This window comes from Nothoprocta perdicaria, unplaced genomic scaffold (assembly GCF_003342845.1).
Source record: "Nothoprocta perdicaria isolate Ctin4 unplaced genomic scaffold, notPer1 scaffold_39, whole genome shotgun sequence".
In the NCBI taxonomy this organism is placed as follows: Eukaryota; Metazoa; Chordata; class Aves; order Tinamiformes; family Tinamidae; genus Nothoprocta; species Nothoprocta perdicaria.
The window spans coordinates 1,562,742-1,580,884 of record NW_020455632.1 but is presented as its reverse complement, the minus strand read 5'-3'; the positions used below and the strand labels follow the sequence as shown (position 1 = coordinate 1,580,884).

General features: G+C 42.6%; 1 protein-coding gene across 1 annotated transcript in view; it reads left to right on the top strand.

Moving 5' to 3' along the window:
- Positions 1-18,143, top strand: part of KLHL29 (kelch like family member 29) — a 328,883-nt gene that overhangs the window by 108,886 nt on the left and 201,854 nt on the right. The window contains exon 4 of the mRNA XM_026044925.1: positions 17,733-18,038. Coding sequence (XP_025900710.1) covers positions 17,733-18,038 — 306 coding nt within the window. The remainder of the gene's footprint in view (positions 1-17,732; positions 18,039-18,143) is intronic.

The following is an 18,143-nucleotide window of genomic DNA, read 5'->3' as shown; positions in this document are numbered from 1 at the left end:
GACATTTGGTCTTATAAATAGTTTTAGGTAGGGGTGGGTTCTTCCTGGCAAGGATGGGTTTAGATGAGCCTGGATGTGGGGCCCCCAATCCAGTCTTCCTACTTCTTGCTGCCTCCTTGCCTCTCAAGACTGCCATAACTTGAACTGTTGATCCAAAGGAATCAGAGGCATCATCAAGTGGAAATTTTGACAGCTCTGTGTGATTTTGTCTTTTTTTGGCAAGTGTGTATGCATCCATCCCAGGAAGGACACAGCTGAATGAGGCTGAACTTCCCCAAGAACACTAAAATTAGTTCTTTTGGCCCTTTCTTTCCTTGTCTAAACCTATATTTTGGAGTTTTCTTCTTTTAGCTGTACAAAAAACTTTTCAGATTGTTATTTATTTATTCATTTATTTATTTTTGGTGTGGGAGTCGTTTTCGTGGGTTTTGCTGTTGCTAAATTAGTGTCACTCATAACTCTGTATTCTGGAAGTTTTGCCTGCAGCACTATTATCTTTTGTATTATGGTAATTAAAAGACAAATATTACTAAGAAAACATGAGAAAAAGATATCACAGTTGAATATTAAGAGAATTGTTGCTTATTATTTGTAAGTTTAAGAAATTTCCTTCTTCATTTAATACCTACATTTGTTTACATTTTAAAATTAGATCTTTTAAATTTGTTTGGCCCTTAGAGTTTTGTTTGTTTGTTTGTTTGTTTGTTGCTTTTTTTTTGTGTATGTGTGGAGAGATTTGTGGAACTTTTTGGTACCACCTTTGCAACCCAAATTTTAAATGCTACCGGCTTGGGCGATTGCATTAGTTTTGCTTTGAGTTGTAGTGTTCTGCAGACTGCAGGAGCATCCCCCCTTCCTGATCGCAGGGTTTGACCAATACCGTTTTTATTTGACAATATGTGTTTTGTTTAGTAGGGGATTTCCTCTTGAGCCTTGAATGTTGAGTGCGCTGCTCTCCACCGTCTGTGTAAAGCGAACGAGCTGCTGCTCTCCCAAAGAACAGGAGATTTTGCATTAGGAGAGCAGCGCGGAGGCCATTCCTCAGCAAGTTCAAATACTCGCTCAGAAGGGATTGTTATTAAAACTCTGCTTTTAGGTGCTTTTCACATCCAGATGAACCTCCAGGAGCTTCGGAAAAGGAAGCACCGATGCCCTTGCTGGATCTGCTTCTCAAAAKCCTGCTTGGGCCTTAGGAATTACAAGCTTAGCTCCAGGTGTTTGGTTTGAGACTGGTTTCTGCTGGGAAGTTTGTGGTCTCAAGCAGCCAAATACTGAGATGTTTCTATTCTCACTTCCTGCACGTTCATAAAAAAAATAATTCCAGTCTTTCTCTCTGATGTATGTTCTATCTATTATGGTATCAGGTGCCTAAGAAAAAAGTAAAACTGGCTAATGAGTCCTAATTGTAACAAAACATCAAATCATTGTCACATCCGCTGCGGTAAATGGCATTCATTAAATTAATCCACTCCATCGCAGAAGTATTTTGCAGAGAACACTCTGACCCTGCTGCTTCCGCGGGAGTGACAAGCTGAGCGTTTCACCGTGGCCCTGTGCGGTGTGTGGACGCRGTTTGAAACCCACTTGCATGACCTGAAGCAACGTCAGCGGGTCTCAGGTAGCACGTTTGAAAAAATAAATTGCCCTAATTAGAGACGGGCCCGATGCCGACCCTCGATCTGAACGCTCCTCTAGCTTAGACCTGCGTGAAATGAAAATGAGGATCAAGGAGGGTTTTTGGCTGCGTCAGCAGAGCAGCTCAAGCCAAAGCAAAATGCACAATTTGACACGGGATGGGGAATTTTGAGATGTGGGCATTGCTCTTTTTCTGCTGTTTTTCCAGCTTTACAATTCCCTTTTAATGTCYGCCCCACGAACCACATGTACCTTACCACATTTCTCTCCCCTTTCCCCCGCCTCCAGCCTCCCAACAGCCCCGCCATCAAAAATTTCCTGTTGGGATCCAGGCTGACTTTCAGCAGCGTCACGTTTCGTGCCATATGTGCCTATATGGCAAGTGATGCTATACTGCAGCTAGGCAATGGCCTGCTCTATTAAACACCCCTCATGCAACAGGCGAAGTGACAGGCGCGGGGAGGGTCAAACAGTCGTTCAACCTCCTGGAATAGAAACAGTCGTCCGCTCCTGGAATAGAAACCTCCCGAGGACACAGCCCCACCAGGGCCTTCTCAATACCTGGGCTTTTCCCACCTCTCTTCCAGCTGGGAAGCAAACTGAGAGTGGCTGGGTTTGGATGGAAGGGGGATTTCTTTTTCTTCTTTTTTCCTCTTTTTAAATGCTTTCAGGCCCAGGCAGGAGTGAAATGGAAACGTGTCTCGTGGCTCTTAAGCCACTAAGCGGGGAAATGGAGCGCTCAGACGCTGCCGCGTTGCCAGCCGTGAGTGTGCGGAGGCAGCACAGAAAAGACAAAATTAATGTATGCTGCCCTTAAAAATACCCTATGGAGAGCCACTGCTTTGTTGTTCCTTACAAAAGGGTAATCACTGCTTTTGGCCCAACTTGTGCTCCCAAGGGCTCGGCTGTGGCGGGGAATGAATTGGACTGTGGCAGCTTAACGCCCTGAACCCCCTGGCACGTGGTAATGGTTGGTTGCTGCTTGGTTTCCTGCTGGTCACTGAAATGTTCTCTTATAAGCCAATAAAATACAGTGTACAAAGCTAAAACTCCCCACAAGTGGATAGCAGAGCCGGGAGAGAAAGTTGCTGGGGGTTGTTATTGAGGTTTCTGCCAAATCACTTCTTCTCTCTCTCTCTCTCTCTCTCTCTCTCTTTTTTTTTTTTTTTTTTTTTTTTTTTTTTTTNTTGTGAAAAGCCTGTATTGCTTTGGTAAAATTGCATCTAAAATATATATTATATATATGAAATAATCGGATGCTTACAAAGCATGGCTACTGAGAAGGGCTGTAGACTGGGATTGTTTAGTCTGGAGAAATTAACATTGAGGGGCTGTGCAATAAATTTTTTTTTTTTTTTTTTTTTTTTGTGGACTGTGGGATAGAACGTGACTTAGAAGCTTAACAAATTGTGAATTCGTCCCTTCTGGGACAAATCCAGTTGGGATCTGCGTCATGAACGAGGAAGGAGGTGGAGTGTGGTGGGGTGTTTTGGGGAAGGAGCACATGGAGACAGAAAAACCGCTTGTGAGTTCAGGCTGAGCTTTGTGCTTTCCTGTCTCGGAGGAGCACCAGAGTGAATTTCCATGGTTGTGGCACACCTGCATCATCATATTTCTCCTTTTCTGTTTTTTTTTTTTTTTTTTTTTGGCTCTTCTGTAGCTAAAGGAATTTAATTTTGGCCATTTTGCTAAATGTATTAAAATCTGCGGGGAAATTGATGTTTTTTACTCCCTCTTCCCCTAGCCATATGCATATTACTGGCACACCATGAGTCGTGCAGGTTTTACTGTAACCTGTACTTTAGCTGGTCAATGTAATTTATAGCCAAGAAGCTACGTATTATAATGACACAGCTTCCATAACGCTGGTGTGTTGCCTCCACTCCGCTGTTTTACGGCAGTGCTACAAAATATTTTAGCAATGTCTGTGTAAATGCTATAATTTTTGAAACTGAAATGGAGAGAAAAAAAAGAAAAAAMCCCATCTGAACAGGGTCATTGTGCAATAGTGAGCATTTCAGCGCCTAGGGAAGGTATTGGCTTGGTTGCTAAATGACATTGCTGGGGGAACCTGGCATCTCTGGTGGCTTCGTTGCCGAAGAGCAGCAGTGATGGGAACAGCCAGGTYGTCCCTCGCAGGTTTGGCAGCTCGATGTCCACCCACAAGCTCTTGGCAGAGTGGGAGCAGCCAAGTCGTCGGTGGGCACGAGTCCTTGCTGCCTTTCCTGGCTCTCCCCCCTTAAATTCACCTCTTGAGCTGAGCCAAAGGGRTTTGCCCAAACTCATGTGAGACATCCCAGAGGCAGTGGAGGTGTCAGTCTATCTCTTGCCTTTTGACTAWGGGGGTTAAAAGTTTGTGCCACCTAAAATCCAATATCATGTTCATGTGGGCACCCAGCATCTTGGCATGCCAAAATCATGTCCCCTTTGGCTTGCATAAAGCAGAATTTTAAACACTTAAATAAGTTTTCTAGCCAAACAGCCATGTCCTACAGACTCTTAAGGACGTATGTTTTGAGGGGTTTTGTGTATTTCTGAGGTGGTTTTGCTCCTGGATTTAGCATTTCCTGCTGAAGGACTTCTTGTAGCCTTGGTCCATCTTCTCTCCGTTTTCACTTCATCAGCTGTGAAACTGGAATGATCACAGCTCTGGACCTTAGAAGCTTTTGTCTGGGTTAAACAGCCCTCTAAGGAGTTTGGATATGGTGGCCCCRGAGCCACAGTAGCACAGGTCTAATTTATATTTAGTCATTGGGTGGGTTGTCATTGTGTTCATCTTAGACATTTACAGATCCCAGGAAAAATCTTTTTTACACCTGACCCGGCCGTAATCCCACACTACCACTCACACGGATGACCTGCTCCTGGGTTATAGCTGGGTTCAGCCGAAGAGTGATGTTTCCAAAAAGAAACTTCTATAAAATGAGGAGTCTTTGGAAGATAACGAGGTCGTTGTGTAAATAAGGAAGGAGGGTTAGATATTGTGCTCTGGTTGTATGGTTGTATACATGGGGAGAAGATGAGCTATCTTCTGGGGCAGGAGTCCTCCCTCAGCTGTTAGATGGATGTCCAGGACCAGCCTGACACGGAGCATTTGTTCCCAGAAGGGGAATGCACTTAATGCCGCATACAGTCTGTGTTTAGGCCTCCCGCTTGGATTATGAAAAATGGTAAAGCTAAAAAAAACCACTCATTGTTTGAGTTACGAAATCGGCCTGGCTCCTGCCCACTCTCGGCAGCAGGACGCACCTTTTCCGCRGGCCGATTAGCTCCTTCTTATCGTGTTGCAAATGCCTGGCTTCGGTATTCCTGTGCTTTATTTTAAAAGGCTTTTGCTGTGCGCAATTGAATATATTGTAATCTTCTTATCAAGCACTAAAGCTCTTTAGCGATGCCATTTTGGAACGTACTTCAGTTTTTAAATTGCAAATTCCTCTCCGTTTGGAAGGTCTCTGCTCTCAGCTTAGATGGTGGTTGAACATATATATATGTGTGTGTGTGTGTGTGTGTGTGTGTGTGTGTGTGTACACATGTATGTGTATGTGCATATAAATATACATATATGTACATATGTTTTGTATTATATATAGATATGTATACACATACAAATGCTGTGGAAAAAATTTTTTGCTGCCTGGCAAACTGTGTAGGTGTATTTCTGTGTAGTGAATGGTTTGTTGATGATATTGTACATTTGTGGGKKTTTTTTATATATATGATGCTATCAGTAATAGTATGGACTATAAAGATGATAGATGTCCCCCTGGACCATTTTGGGATGCTTTTCCTTTTTGGGGGGGGAAGGGTTGTTCTTTATTTTGTTTTATTTTGAGCTGTTTCAGGAACTGTTTTTTTCCTTAGTTCTAGAACCTCCAAATAGAGGAAATCTCCCTGAACATGAGTACAAATTATTATTATTATTATTATTATTATTATTATTATTATTATTATTATTATTATTATTATTATTATTATTGGAAAGAACAAGGCTGGTCTAGTTTAGAGAGCAGAAGGGAAAATCCAGAGCTCCTGTTTTTGTGCCTTGCATCTGTCTGTATTTAGATGTGACTGGAAACAAAGCCACTTTACCCGTGACTCTGTTTCCCTACCTATAGAATGCGGCTGTGAGTAAGGATACCCTGAGCATTAAATATTTAATGTTTGTAAAGAGCTCTGAAGACCAAGAGTGCTACATAAATGCTTAGCATTGTATTAAAATGCAAAGAACTGGATACCCTCGTGTAGGGTTGCTAGAAACTGCGACTGTAGGGGTGAAGACCAAGGCAGCAGAAGAAAACATACCCAAACAAGTTGCCTGCATGGAGAGTTTTGAATGAAACTTGTCACTTGAGCATCCATCTCTAAAAAATTACTAATGTGGCCCCTGGAATTAACCTTCAGAAAATTACAGGATTCAGTAAAATGACAAACTAAGGACCTTCTGCTAAAAGAATATCAGAGAAAAACAAGGAAACTTTATAAATCAATTAGATTTAGAAAGCCTGGCCATGCTGCTCAAGTGTGTCACGGAGCCATCCTGACAATGCTTGGAAATGACAGGTCTAGATATAGACAGGTGCTATTTCCAAATGTATGTCTAATGAAGGGGATGTCACTATTTTCTCATAAGTTACAGAATATCCACTGGATATACCCTTTATTCAGGAAAACTATAGATACTACAGCACTCCATGTGAATCAGGGCTGTTTCACCATGCAGCTTATACACTTAGAGTGGCTCAGAAAGTGTTTAGAAGTGGAGAGACAAAAGTGCATGGAGCAAAAAAAAAGCATGGCAATAAACCGGCAGTGAAGTGTCTTTGAAGTGAGTAATTAAAAAAAAAAAGAGTCTTTATAATAATATATGAGACTTCCCTTATGGTGTCTATCATAAAAGAACTCAAATATTGAAGATACATGAAGATATCCTTTCTGTCCCTCCTCTGGGCAATAACAGACAAGGTGATTGCACAGGCTACCTTGGGAGCCTGCCTGGAGGCTCCCTTAGACTCTGGAAAGGAGAAATATTCCTTCTTTTTCTCAGCAGGTCCTTGTTCATTCCTAGTTTTCCAAACTGCTGTGAACTGTAGTCCTAGAGAAGAGCATCAGGGATGAACCCTTCCAGGAGTTAGTGGGATTTCTTGTGTCCACTGCCTTGGACACTGGGTGGTTTCAAGATGAAGAACAATTCATTTTGATGAAATATTGGGGGAAAAATGGTGATGAAATTAGTTTGGAGGTCCATGGCAATAACCAGGGGTTCTATAATAACCAGGTGAAGGAGAAACTCTCTGGGTTTCCATGCGTACATTAGGCACGTTCAGATGTGTGTGATAATTTTGTGTTTAATCCATCTCGAACCCACGCACGGTCTCCTGTCAAACACACWGGTTCATGGCCATGGGGGCTGTGTTATTCGCAGCGTTGCAGCAGGGTGATCACAGCAGTCTCCTGTGCATTTTAACCTTAAAAATCCATAAATTCGCCAAGCGAAGAGAAACGGTGCCGTGAGTCATCTGCGCAGCAATCAAGGTGTCACARCAAATCAGAAGTTTTCGCTGTTTCTTTGAAACCGAGATTCAAAGGAAACACTGACAATAATTAAAAGAATTGCTCCTGCCGACTCCTGTTGATGCCCAAGTGTTGCTCAGATCGTGCTAATTCACAACATCTGCCTTTGACCATTGATTCTGCATCCCTAGAGATCTGGCGTTTCAGCCCAAACTGATAAGATAAGCCACGACCACACCATTACTGCTGTATAGATAGATGTTTCTCTTAAGAACAGTCAGGTTTATATATAAGGAATAGTCATATAAGCTCTGTTTCTGTGCCCCAAGTGCCAAGTCTTTGGTGTAAAGGTATTTATTTACTTCTCCTGGAAATTTTTTAGCTCTCGGTAGAAGCGAACTGCTTAGTAAGCTGGGTAGCAATAATGAAGTAGCTTGTTTCAATGTGTCACTGGTAGATGTCACAACATATTTTTGGTTTTTATCCTAATGTTTGTGAGGGAAGGTAGAGAAAATGGCAACGTGAGGAAAGAGTAATCAATCAGGCAAATGATCCATTATTTCCTTCTCTTTTTGTCTACCCATAAATAAATAAATAAATAAATGAAAACTAGTGGGCTCTGGCGTAAAGTGTCTCTAAGCAGTGCATATAATGTATGTGATTACTGCACGCTCAGCAGCCAAGTGCAAACATTGCAGAGCAGAAACACAAGGTTTATCTAAAAATAAACAAAGAGGAAACAGAAATCTGTGCTTCAGATTCTGCACGCAAGCTGTGCAAACAGTCGGATCTTAATAGTAGATGTAAAAGTGTCAACCGCAGTGGCCTTGGCTTTTTTTTTTTTTTTTTTTTTTTTTTTTTTTTTTTTTTTTTGCATGGTTTAAAGTTGTCAGCAAATTCAGCCGTTTGAGTGATAACAACACGAAAAGGCCTAGGGCCCCCTGCCCTTGGTGCGTTCGGGCAAAGAGAAAACCTTGTGGGAACAACAAGTATCTGCTGGCCTGAGGTCAAGGCGGCAAGCGCCGGTCACCGGAGATGCTCCTTGAAGAGTGAGCAAGATCCATGGAATCGCTGTGTGGCTTCGCCCTACAGGGAAAGGTCAAAAGTGGACAGGTCTCCTCAGAAGGAGGAAGGTCTTACTCAGAGCAGCCACTGGGCAGCACGTGTTTTCCCCATCTTCTCCCCCGCTGCTCCCCAGAAAAATTTGCTCCCATCTTTTGTGATCACCTACTAATTTTCTGTTTTTCTGCGGGGAAAAAAAAAAAAAAAAACAGGGGCAAGAAATATGTTATTTTAGGTCCACGTGTGCTTTTTGTCAGGTGGGTCAGGTCAGGTGTGCTTGGCGCTGGGGCAGCAGCCCGTCAGGACGTGCTGCTTCCAGATACTAAGCTCTCTGACGCACTCCTGGAAGCGGCAGGCGCTGCTGCTGCCGTGGAGGGTGGATTTACACATATTTTTTGCCAGTGTTGACATCTACTGGATAAATTCGCTACTGGCAGGATGAATGGAGCGAGGCCCTTCCCTCCTCTCGGGAAGCGGGTGCTCGGCGGCTCCGTCTTGCAGAATCACAGACCCGCCCCATCTCCTCTTCTGCTGTCGCCCTTTTGTTTCGCTTCCAAAATTGTCCTGCGAGCAAAAATGGCATTTAAGGAGAGCAGATTGCAAGCGGGTTTTGCCGCGGCATCTGCTGTCTTGCTTCCCCGACACTTGCTGCTCCCTCCTCTTGCCCAAGGCAGCAAAGTGAAATTAGTTTATTAGTTTCACTTTGGTCACCGGTGAATATCTTGTCCCCGCCTCCCTCGCCATAGCAGTGCGTTAATTCACCTCGATTTGCAATAATTTAGCCGATGAGGAAGGGGCAGGTTCAGAGGAGCCACTRCTGCCACGTTACAGTGAATGAAAAATATGGGAGCAGCAGTTTTTTGGGTTTGGGTTTTTTTTTTTTTTTTTTGTAATGTTAATGCACTTTGCATTGCAATTGAAGATGCTGGGGTAAACAGAGCTTCTCATTTATAGAACAGCATATGTGTTTTTCCTTCACTCCATGCCGGTACGCTTTGCTATATGTAGTTTTCTTTTTTTTCCCTTTTTTTTTTTTCACTTTTCTCCTTCGCTTTTTCAATAACGCTCGTAATGATTGACTAGTCGCAGCAGCACAAATTCTTAGCAACATCAGTCCCACTGGAAAATTACTCAGAGGCTCCATCGCTTCCTCTTACCCCTCCTTCCTCCGCTCCCTCTCCCTGTTTTAATGATTTCATTTTAAGGAAAACAACTTGAGGCACAGCAGAGGGGGGGAAAAGAAAGAAAAAAGAAAAAGCAACAACACGGCAACCTGTCAGCCTCGCTTTTTGGCAAACCCGTGGAACAGAAGCGAGGCCAGATGTTTGCTGCACTGGCGCTTGGCGGGTGTTTAAGGCTCTCGCTACACGACTGCGTGGAGAGTTTTTGACAGCTTTGGTTGAACGGAAATGAATGATGGTTACGCGGGGTAAATGCAAACACCCCGGCCAGTGCTTGCAAAGCGGGGAGTCTCAAAGTTGCGTTCTTTCCTCGGACTGTGGTATTCTTAAGCCCAGGTTTAAGCAGGTGCTTTCCAAACATGGCTTGATTCCTCTCCCTGAGTTTTAAAGGCTTTCAGGCACCTAACTTATCTCAAGGGTTTTTTGGAGTGGCCTGTGCCTCTGAGAAATTAACTCTTTCCTATTTAATTACATTATCCCTGAAGCAGCTGATTAAAAGCTTCAGACCTCTAGCTTAGAAAAGGTCGGTGGCTGATTTACTTCGCTCTGCAAGCAGCCTTCCTCCGGCAGCCGAAAAGATAAAATGTGAGTCACTAGTGGCAATTTAAAGCAAGAAGGAGCAAGAAAGGATGGTGGAAGTAGTGATGCCGTGAGAGCTTGCAGGAGGCACTGCAGCAAGCTGAAAGGAGTTAATTTTGATACTGAGAGTGGTATTAATTCACTTTTGATATTGTTGGTGGTAACAGGCACTGGCCTTCTTGTTCTTAAAGCATCATGTTTTAAAGAAATGAAATGAAATGAAATGAAATGAAATGAAATGAAATGAAATGAAATGAAATGAAATGAAATAAAATAAAATAAAATAAAATAAAATAAAATAAAATAAAATAAAATAAAATAAAAATAAACCAAGAAGATATAGATTATGATAGTTAGGCCTTGAAGAGATGATGAGCTGTGACTTGGAGGGGCAGATGAAGCCCAGCTTTAAGCCCAACTTTGACCATGCTGACGTGGTGTGCAGCAGGAAGGGAACCCGCAGCATTTAGACATGATGGCCCCAATCATCTGCTTGAGGATGAAAMGAACCAGGGCCCCCTGCCAGAGAAAAAGCCACCCAGTGCCGATGAGTGTCCCCAGAGCAAGAAAGCATCTCATGGGGATACGCAGCGAACATACATGTGCCAGGCACTTAGTGACTCCCTCATGCTGATGTGTACGTGTGGGCTTCATTTGGAGGAGTGATCAATGTCTCCTTGGAAGAGGACAGGTCAGAAAGCTGCGCGTGGTCAGAGGGCAGCCGACCTGAGAGAGAAAATTTACTACTCTGCCCTGGTGCTAGCTGAAGCTTTTTAAATGTGAGCTCTTTATCATACAGGTTTGCAGCAATATTATCCTGGCTATTTCGCCTGGCTTTTGCTGGGAAATGCGCTCTGTTTAACCCCTTCCATGATGGAGAGCTGGCCTTGCGACTCTCACCGTTGAACCAATTGAGCAGCTGTCCCGAGGGCTGGGAAATTGAGGATGGCAGTAAATCAAAGGGAATTTCTCCTGCCTTGTCCAAATGCAGTCTGAAGAGGTAGCCCCCCCCYCCCCCCGCCTTCCTCCGCAAGAAACCGTCTCCAAAAGAGCCAAGATCTTGTTAATTAAATTTTGCGAGATTTAATTTGTGACATTTGGCAACACTGACAGTAGCTTATTCTACATTTCTGCTTTATTAACTATGAAGTCTGAGGCAAGATTATGTATGTCAGGTGCTGGCAGCCACTTCGTGCATCCTGTGAGCGGGGCCTGTTTGCCCAGAAGAAACGTAGCCGTGTCCCTGTCCTCCCTCCTCTACCAGTCCCCAACCGGTGCCCTCCTGAGGCTGTGGGTCAGACAGTACTGGATGTCCAGATAGATCCAATGAGAGGACTGRTAATTTATAACAATAACCCCAAAACTTTGTGTACACCTGATTTTGGCACGTTGCACTGCATGGGATGGGGGTTGTCTTCATCTTCTGTTCCATCAGCATGAGCAGGAAGGGTGCAGGTGGCTCCAGTCCACTGTGAATTTTTGTCACCCTACTGATGCTCTGGATCAGTAAATTGCAGGATTTAGTAGCGTTATCTCCCCTGCTCAGGTTGTAAAGGAATTGGCATCTGACAGCAAACGATGGAATATGGGAAATGATCATATTAATGATAAATTTCCACTTGCAGTTTCCAAGAATCTTAGTTTATACATATATATATATATATATATATATATATATATATAGTAACACATTAAATAAATTCAATAATACATTTTAAATTGTGTTTTGGAAGACCACACTCACCTAACCTGGGGGAGAAGAAATCCAAACTGGAAAAGTAGGGATGCACTCCCAATGTGGCTGGCTTTGCTCATTTGGATAGTCAAGTTTCTCTGTGCTTTTACTTATCTAAAGGGAAAATTTCCATAGTTAAAAATATATGTACTTTTCTACAGTATTTGCAAACAGAAGATCTAATTTGTGGATCTTACATAGTGAACTCTATCCTGAGAAGGCTGTTGTGTTGCTGCTCTGATTCTCTTTTTAATATGTCCCAAAGCATTGCCTCCTCCTGCATATATTTGGAAAATTAAATCCTATATAATCTCTTAAATCTTGTGCTCTGTTATCACTTACRGGGTTGGGATTTGGGCATTTCTCCCCCCGCCTCGCTTTTTTTTTTWTTATTATTCAGAGATCTGATTTTAGCAAAGCAGCTCAAGTCCCTCTGCCTTGTCTTGGATTTTACAAGAGCTTTACAACTGTTTACAAGACTAAATCAGGGGTTTACAAAAGTAGACCTTGTTGGATAATAAAGTTGTTTCCTTGCCCCTCAAATATTTCTGGTTCTTATCTTTCTACACAGCTGCTTGTGAGTTCGGCTTTACGGAATCTCTTGATTGGATTCCTACTGCCTTCGTCTAACAAAGAAGCCTTTCAATGAAGTTACCCAAATGGAAAAAAAAGGAACTTAAGTCAAAATTGTGAAAATGGATTAGTCAGATCCATGTAGGCTTATAACAACGATGCTCCATGTTTCTAAGAAAGACTTCATAGGTTATAAAGAACACTGAACTCGAATAAAACATTCATGTTAGTCACATTTTTAAAGCAAGAACTGACTCCTGGAGGTGCCAGGTCTACCCACACACTGTATTATTTGTAACATTTTTAGGTCGCATTTACRTATGTGTAATTTAGGTGCATCTGCAACCTTACCATGAAATTTCATCTGAATTCACTGTAGCACTGATACATTTTGATGTCTTATACGTAAATGGGTGTCTCCTGCTTCAGGAAGAGGCTCCTGTGTTGGCATGCTCTGATAAAACTGCATCCCCGAACATTTCCCCTGCAGCATATATCTGAAATCATTCAAGCTTAGGCACTTAGACCTCTTCTTCTTTATCAGTTACAGTTCTTCATGCTAGATCTGATTACAGCAAATCTCTCCCTTCTTGCTCATCCCTGTTTTATTTTGTGTGGATCTCATAAAATACTTATGCTTTGCATGCACTTAACTGATTGTGAGGCTTTCTAATAAGCTATTTTATCTGGGCTTCTGTTCATCCATTCTGGAAATGCATAAGGCTATTTAGCTGCTTATTTTAATGTTTCAAACTCTTTCTCTCTTATTTTCTTCCATTTCCCTAATGATTGTGTATCTACTTCCGTAGCTATGTCTCTCAGCCTCTCTTGTCGATCATATTTCTCTAATGTTATTATTTAAAAAGGTAAATTTAGAAACAAATGCTTACCCAGGAAAAATTTAAATTAAAAGCTTGACCTTTATTTTTGAAGTCACTTAATGAAGTTGACTATAGTCTAAGAAATCTGATTCTCTAGCTCTCAGACTGGCTGAAAGCCTGTTTTTCCTTGTATTTATATCTGCGAGGACAGACATTTTAAGGAGACCTTGACTAGAGAAGCGTGGAGAGCCAGGGAAAAGCTGCTCCAAGGCTCAAGACGGTCTCTCATTTAGGGGAACGTGAATAGGAATTTTTTTTTTCTGCGAAACAGTGAGTGCTTTGGGCTTGCGGGAGGAAGGGCTACGTTAAATGTATTGGGCATAAAATGAAATGTTAATCACTTTAGCTTAATAATTCGGCAGCTGTGATCTGTTTGAACCTGGTAAGAGGCCCGTAGTTAGCACACTGCTATCTCAAATGCCTCTAAACCTTTTCTCGTGTCAGTGTATGTGTGGGAAAGCTGTGGAAACAAGGAGCAAATGGTTGTGCAGAAGAGAGGTGGTGCAAAATAAGTACCATGGAAGGCAAGGACGGGAGGAAAATTTCAATATTGTCAAAGTGCTTTAGGGAAATTTGAAGAATTAGTCACACCTATATATAGATGTCCCTTAGTTTAGTCCCCAAGGTGCTTACGTTCTGCAGAAGCTATTTTCTGATTTCATCATCGAAGAGTTATTTATATGAGAAATTTCTAAAGCTCCACGTTGTAGAAAAAGTTATTTTCACTAGCAGGAGAAGTCGCACATTTCAGTTCTTCTCAAGAGTAATGGTTATGGTCTTTCTCACCTACTGCATTGCTTGTTGGCAAGGCACCTATGAGGGCCAGGAGAGAGGCCTTCCCAACCTCTCAGAAGAGCTCTCAGAATTGCATCATTACCCTGTTAGTCTCTCCCAGCCCTTCCTACTGTGAGAGTAAATTATGGAGGAAAGGGTCACATTTTGGTATAATCATGACACTGGGCTCCCGAGATGCTGGGTGACCTTGCTCTGAAATCCTGAGGGCTCTCTCAGCTTTGCATGATCTTTCCAAATCGTACTCAGTGATGCATTTTCCAGCGACTGAGAGAGGCATTTGGTTGCTTTGCCGTATCCCTAAACCTAGTTTCAGATTTTTCATTGGATTTTATTTCCCTCTGGTTGCTCAATGACAGTTCTTTAGTGTATAGCTTTTCCACAGCTCTCCCATAACACCAATTCAATCATTTTGCTTTGAGTTTATCAGCTCATCCAAAAACAGCTGTGCGTTTCTGTCRTCTCTCCACCTCTATTAAGTGATGCCCCTCCCCAAGAAAATTTTTGTTCCTTTTGGTTGCACACTAAAGTCCTTTGATTCTATGTGACATTTCCTTTCCAGGCAAGATTAAAGACACCCAGCTATTCGASTGATTACATCTTGAGTAGACAGTAGGGAAAGCCTGTCTCATTGACTTTACCACCTTCASTAGATAGTATGTCAGCTGAATTAGCTGCACTGAGATTTTGAGCAGTAACCACATGTAGCATCCCCTCCCATGGACTTTTGTACTGAGATGCGCAAAGCAGAWGTTCTTTTTATTGCTGGCTCTGTCTACATTGAAATTTTATGGCTCTAAGGTAGCACAGACATATCTGAGATAGCTTGAGGCTGATCTGACGGGGAACTAACTTCCAGAAATGGTAGTGTGCAGCTTAGTGCTAGCTGAAAAATTGGCCCCAAAACTGAGGTCAATGGATTTATGATCAGCCAAGGCTGACCTGAGGCAGTGTTGGTTCTCCAAAACTGAAAAACAAGGTAACAAACTTATCTTCCACAGTGGTATTTAAGGACCTCAAGCTATTTTAAGGACCTAGAAGAGAAAAACATGCATGCACAGTTGGAGTGTTGAGATAAGCATGCTTTATAAAGGAGAAACTAGAGGAGAGATTTGTAGATTACTGGTCTTTCTCCTTTCTCCCTTTCTCCGCAGCCAGATGGCTTGTTCTTAAGAAAAGTAAAATAAATCTTCTAAACAAATCCATATTTGAAAAACTGTAGCCTAAATTTGCTTATTTGGGGAACATTGAAAACTGAGTTGGGATGAAAATGCTTGTACATCCTTGCTGCAGCATTGCTGTCCTCACTGCTCTTGCTGCACGTGTTTTTATGGACCTCCTCAGGACCGTTTCTTGGGATGTGTTATGCTGTCCTGTGTCAAATCCTGTGCAGAAGAAAATTATGCTTATTCTTGGCTCAGGAAAGTTTGTTGGATAAGCTTATCCTATGAGTACCAAGTACATTTTYGGCATTTGTTATTATTATTCTGATCCCTGACAAAAATAGCCTAGACAAAGCATAAACTCTGGATCCAAAAATATATTTAAAAATTAGCCGACTTGCTCACAAACTGTTTCTTACCTCAGCCAGCAGCTATTTATGAGAACATTTTATATTGTTTCTAATTTTAAACAATTAATAACAAGCACTAGCAATTGAATACTCATTTATTAGCTAGTTATACCCCCAGGTTTTTCTGCACATCTTGTTGCTGTCAAATATCTGTACCCAGCCAGAAATGACACATTAAAGCAAGCAACGTATATTTAATGGCACACACAGAGCAAATAAGATTCTGAGCTGTCACTTTTCTTTTCTTTTTATTGGGAACATCATAAAATATGCTAGCTGGACAAAGAAGTGGATTTTCCASTGCTCTCTGCTGAATTAAATGTAAATGTTGAAATTTTATCCCATTATCTAGAGATCCCAGGTTTATTCTCAGAGAGTGGCCACTAGAAGGAAAACTTTTTACTTTTATTTTTTTTCTTTCATCCTCTACTAAATCAAAAGTTTCTGTTATCAGTGAAGCATCTGAACACCTCTGTGCCCCTGGGTCATGCCCTGGTCCATATGTATCTGTGGCTTTGCCATGAGGTCCTGCAGAAAGTTTGGATCAAAAGACCACAGAAAATAATAAAAGAAAGAATAGACCTTAAGTGAGGAACAATGATCCCTGTTCCTTGAAATCATCCAGTGAAATCTTGTATCTGATTCCCAAGGAGAAAATCRAAACAAACCAAAGGTTCTTTTCCATTGGGAAGAATGTTAGTGTGTTACTTTCTTGTTGGCATCTTCTTGAGCTCTGACATGAGCTCCTGTCTGCAAAGCAGAGCAAGATCCTTTGCAGGTTCAGGTCTGGCGGAGAGCTGTCTTTGGGTCAGTCTTTGGTTGAAGATTGTGGGAACTACATGAGCCTTTAATAGGATAGATTCAGTCATAAGAGGGGGGTTATTTGCCTTTTACAAATACTGACATTGTTGGAAGGACCATTATTTTATACTACTGCTAAGTGATACCTCTGAAGTAGCTTGTTATCTGTAAGTTTCTGGGTGAGCTTGGTGCCAGCTCCACTCCTCAGCCATTATAAACAGATACTTTTATTATCCAGTTTTGTGTTAAAGAATCTGTGAAGCAAAACAGCTTCACCTGACCTGATGTTATTATTACAAATAATTTATTAGATTGTGTGATGCAAATAAAATAATTGAGATGCTGCAGTGACCTAGATATTCATTATTTATTCATGTGAATAAATACATACATATATATATTTTTGAATCCTGCTTTTCAATACTAAATGCCGCAAACTCCATGTTACTCAGAACTAGGAAAACTGCATCACTCCAGCCATTTTGTAGGTTAGGAAACTGGCAGAAGGAACTGCTAATGGCTTTAGGTGGCGCAACATTACTGAAACGAGGGGTTGAAGTTGAGAGTCTCAGCTCACAGGGGTTCAGACATCTTGATCGTGGCTGATAAAAAATAATAGCAAGACTGGCAGGAGGTGATAAGGACAGGGCATTCACACAAAGTGATTTGGTCATTTGATGATCACTTGGTCATTTGATGATGGGTGCATTAAGTACCTTAAATTTACCCAAAAGAACGGGAGGAGGCAGGTGATGGTGACCTGTGCAACCGGTGACTCCAGGAGGGGCCCCAGATGTTTTGGAACAAAGTCTTCTAGGAGGGGTTTCCTGAGAGGAGGTCTAGCAACAAAGAGGATGGGGAGAAGGTCAAGTGTCATTTGACTTTGAAAAATAGAAAAGCAATGAATAGATTTAGCAGGTAGATTTAGCTCTCTCTATCTGAGCTTTAGGATTAATATTTGCTGACATATCGGGAGCYGCAGAAATGATCTAAGGACTATTGAGAGACCTGCCAGAGCAAGCTGCCAGGAATATTTTCCTGCTCTCAGAGGACTTGACAGATGATTGTTTCTAGCTTGATTTTCCTTTACTTGGGTGCTGTTGCTTGTTGCTTGGTGGCAACATTTGGGTAAACGATGTTTTGTAGCTTCAGGGTAGACCTTGAGAGAGGGTCTCTGCACCACATGTTTGTTGTTGTCCACAGGTGCTCGTGTGAATCCTTGAGGAAATCTTGAGGAATTCTTGAGGTATTTTCCAGTTTCCAGTTTAGCTTGGTGAGAAGGAATAAGAGCCTCTTAGTGCAGGCTGGGTTTGGCAAGGACTTGCCGTGTTGGGAATGGGGCAAGAGCGTCACAGAGGGGCCTCACTGCTGGGATTTGCAACATGGTCTCTTTGCTTTCCATCTTGCAGGCAAGCTCTCGAGTGCCCTTCGAGAAGCAGCCACCCTCCAGTGAGATGTCCCGGCACCACAGTCGCTTCGAAAGAGACTATCGCGCCGGCTGGGACCGCCGGGAATGGAGCGCCAACGGCAACCACGTCGGCAGCGGGAGCTGCAGCAGCGGCGCTGGCGGCACGGGCAGCGCCCGGCCTGGCCTGTTGCCCTTGCCCATTGTGCCCTCCCGCCTGCCCACGCCAGCCACAGTGCCAGGCACCACCGGCGGCAGCGAGGCCATCACCAGCCTGGTGGCCAACTCGTCCGCGGCGGCCACTACCAAAGTAAGGATTTACTTTTCATCTTATGAGCAGTGACACCAGGCCCAGGGAAGGCAGCCACGCCTGCCCCCCCATGAAAGCCATGTTTGCAATGTACAAAAAGCAAAT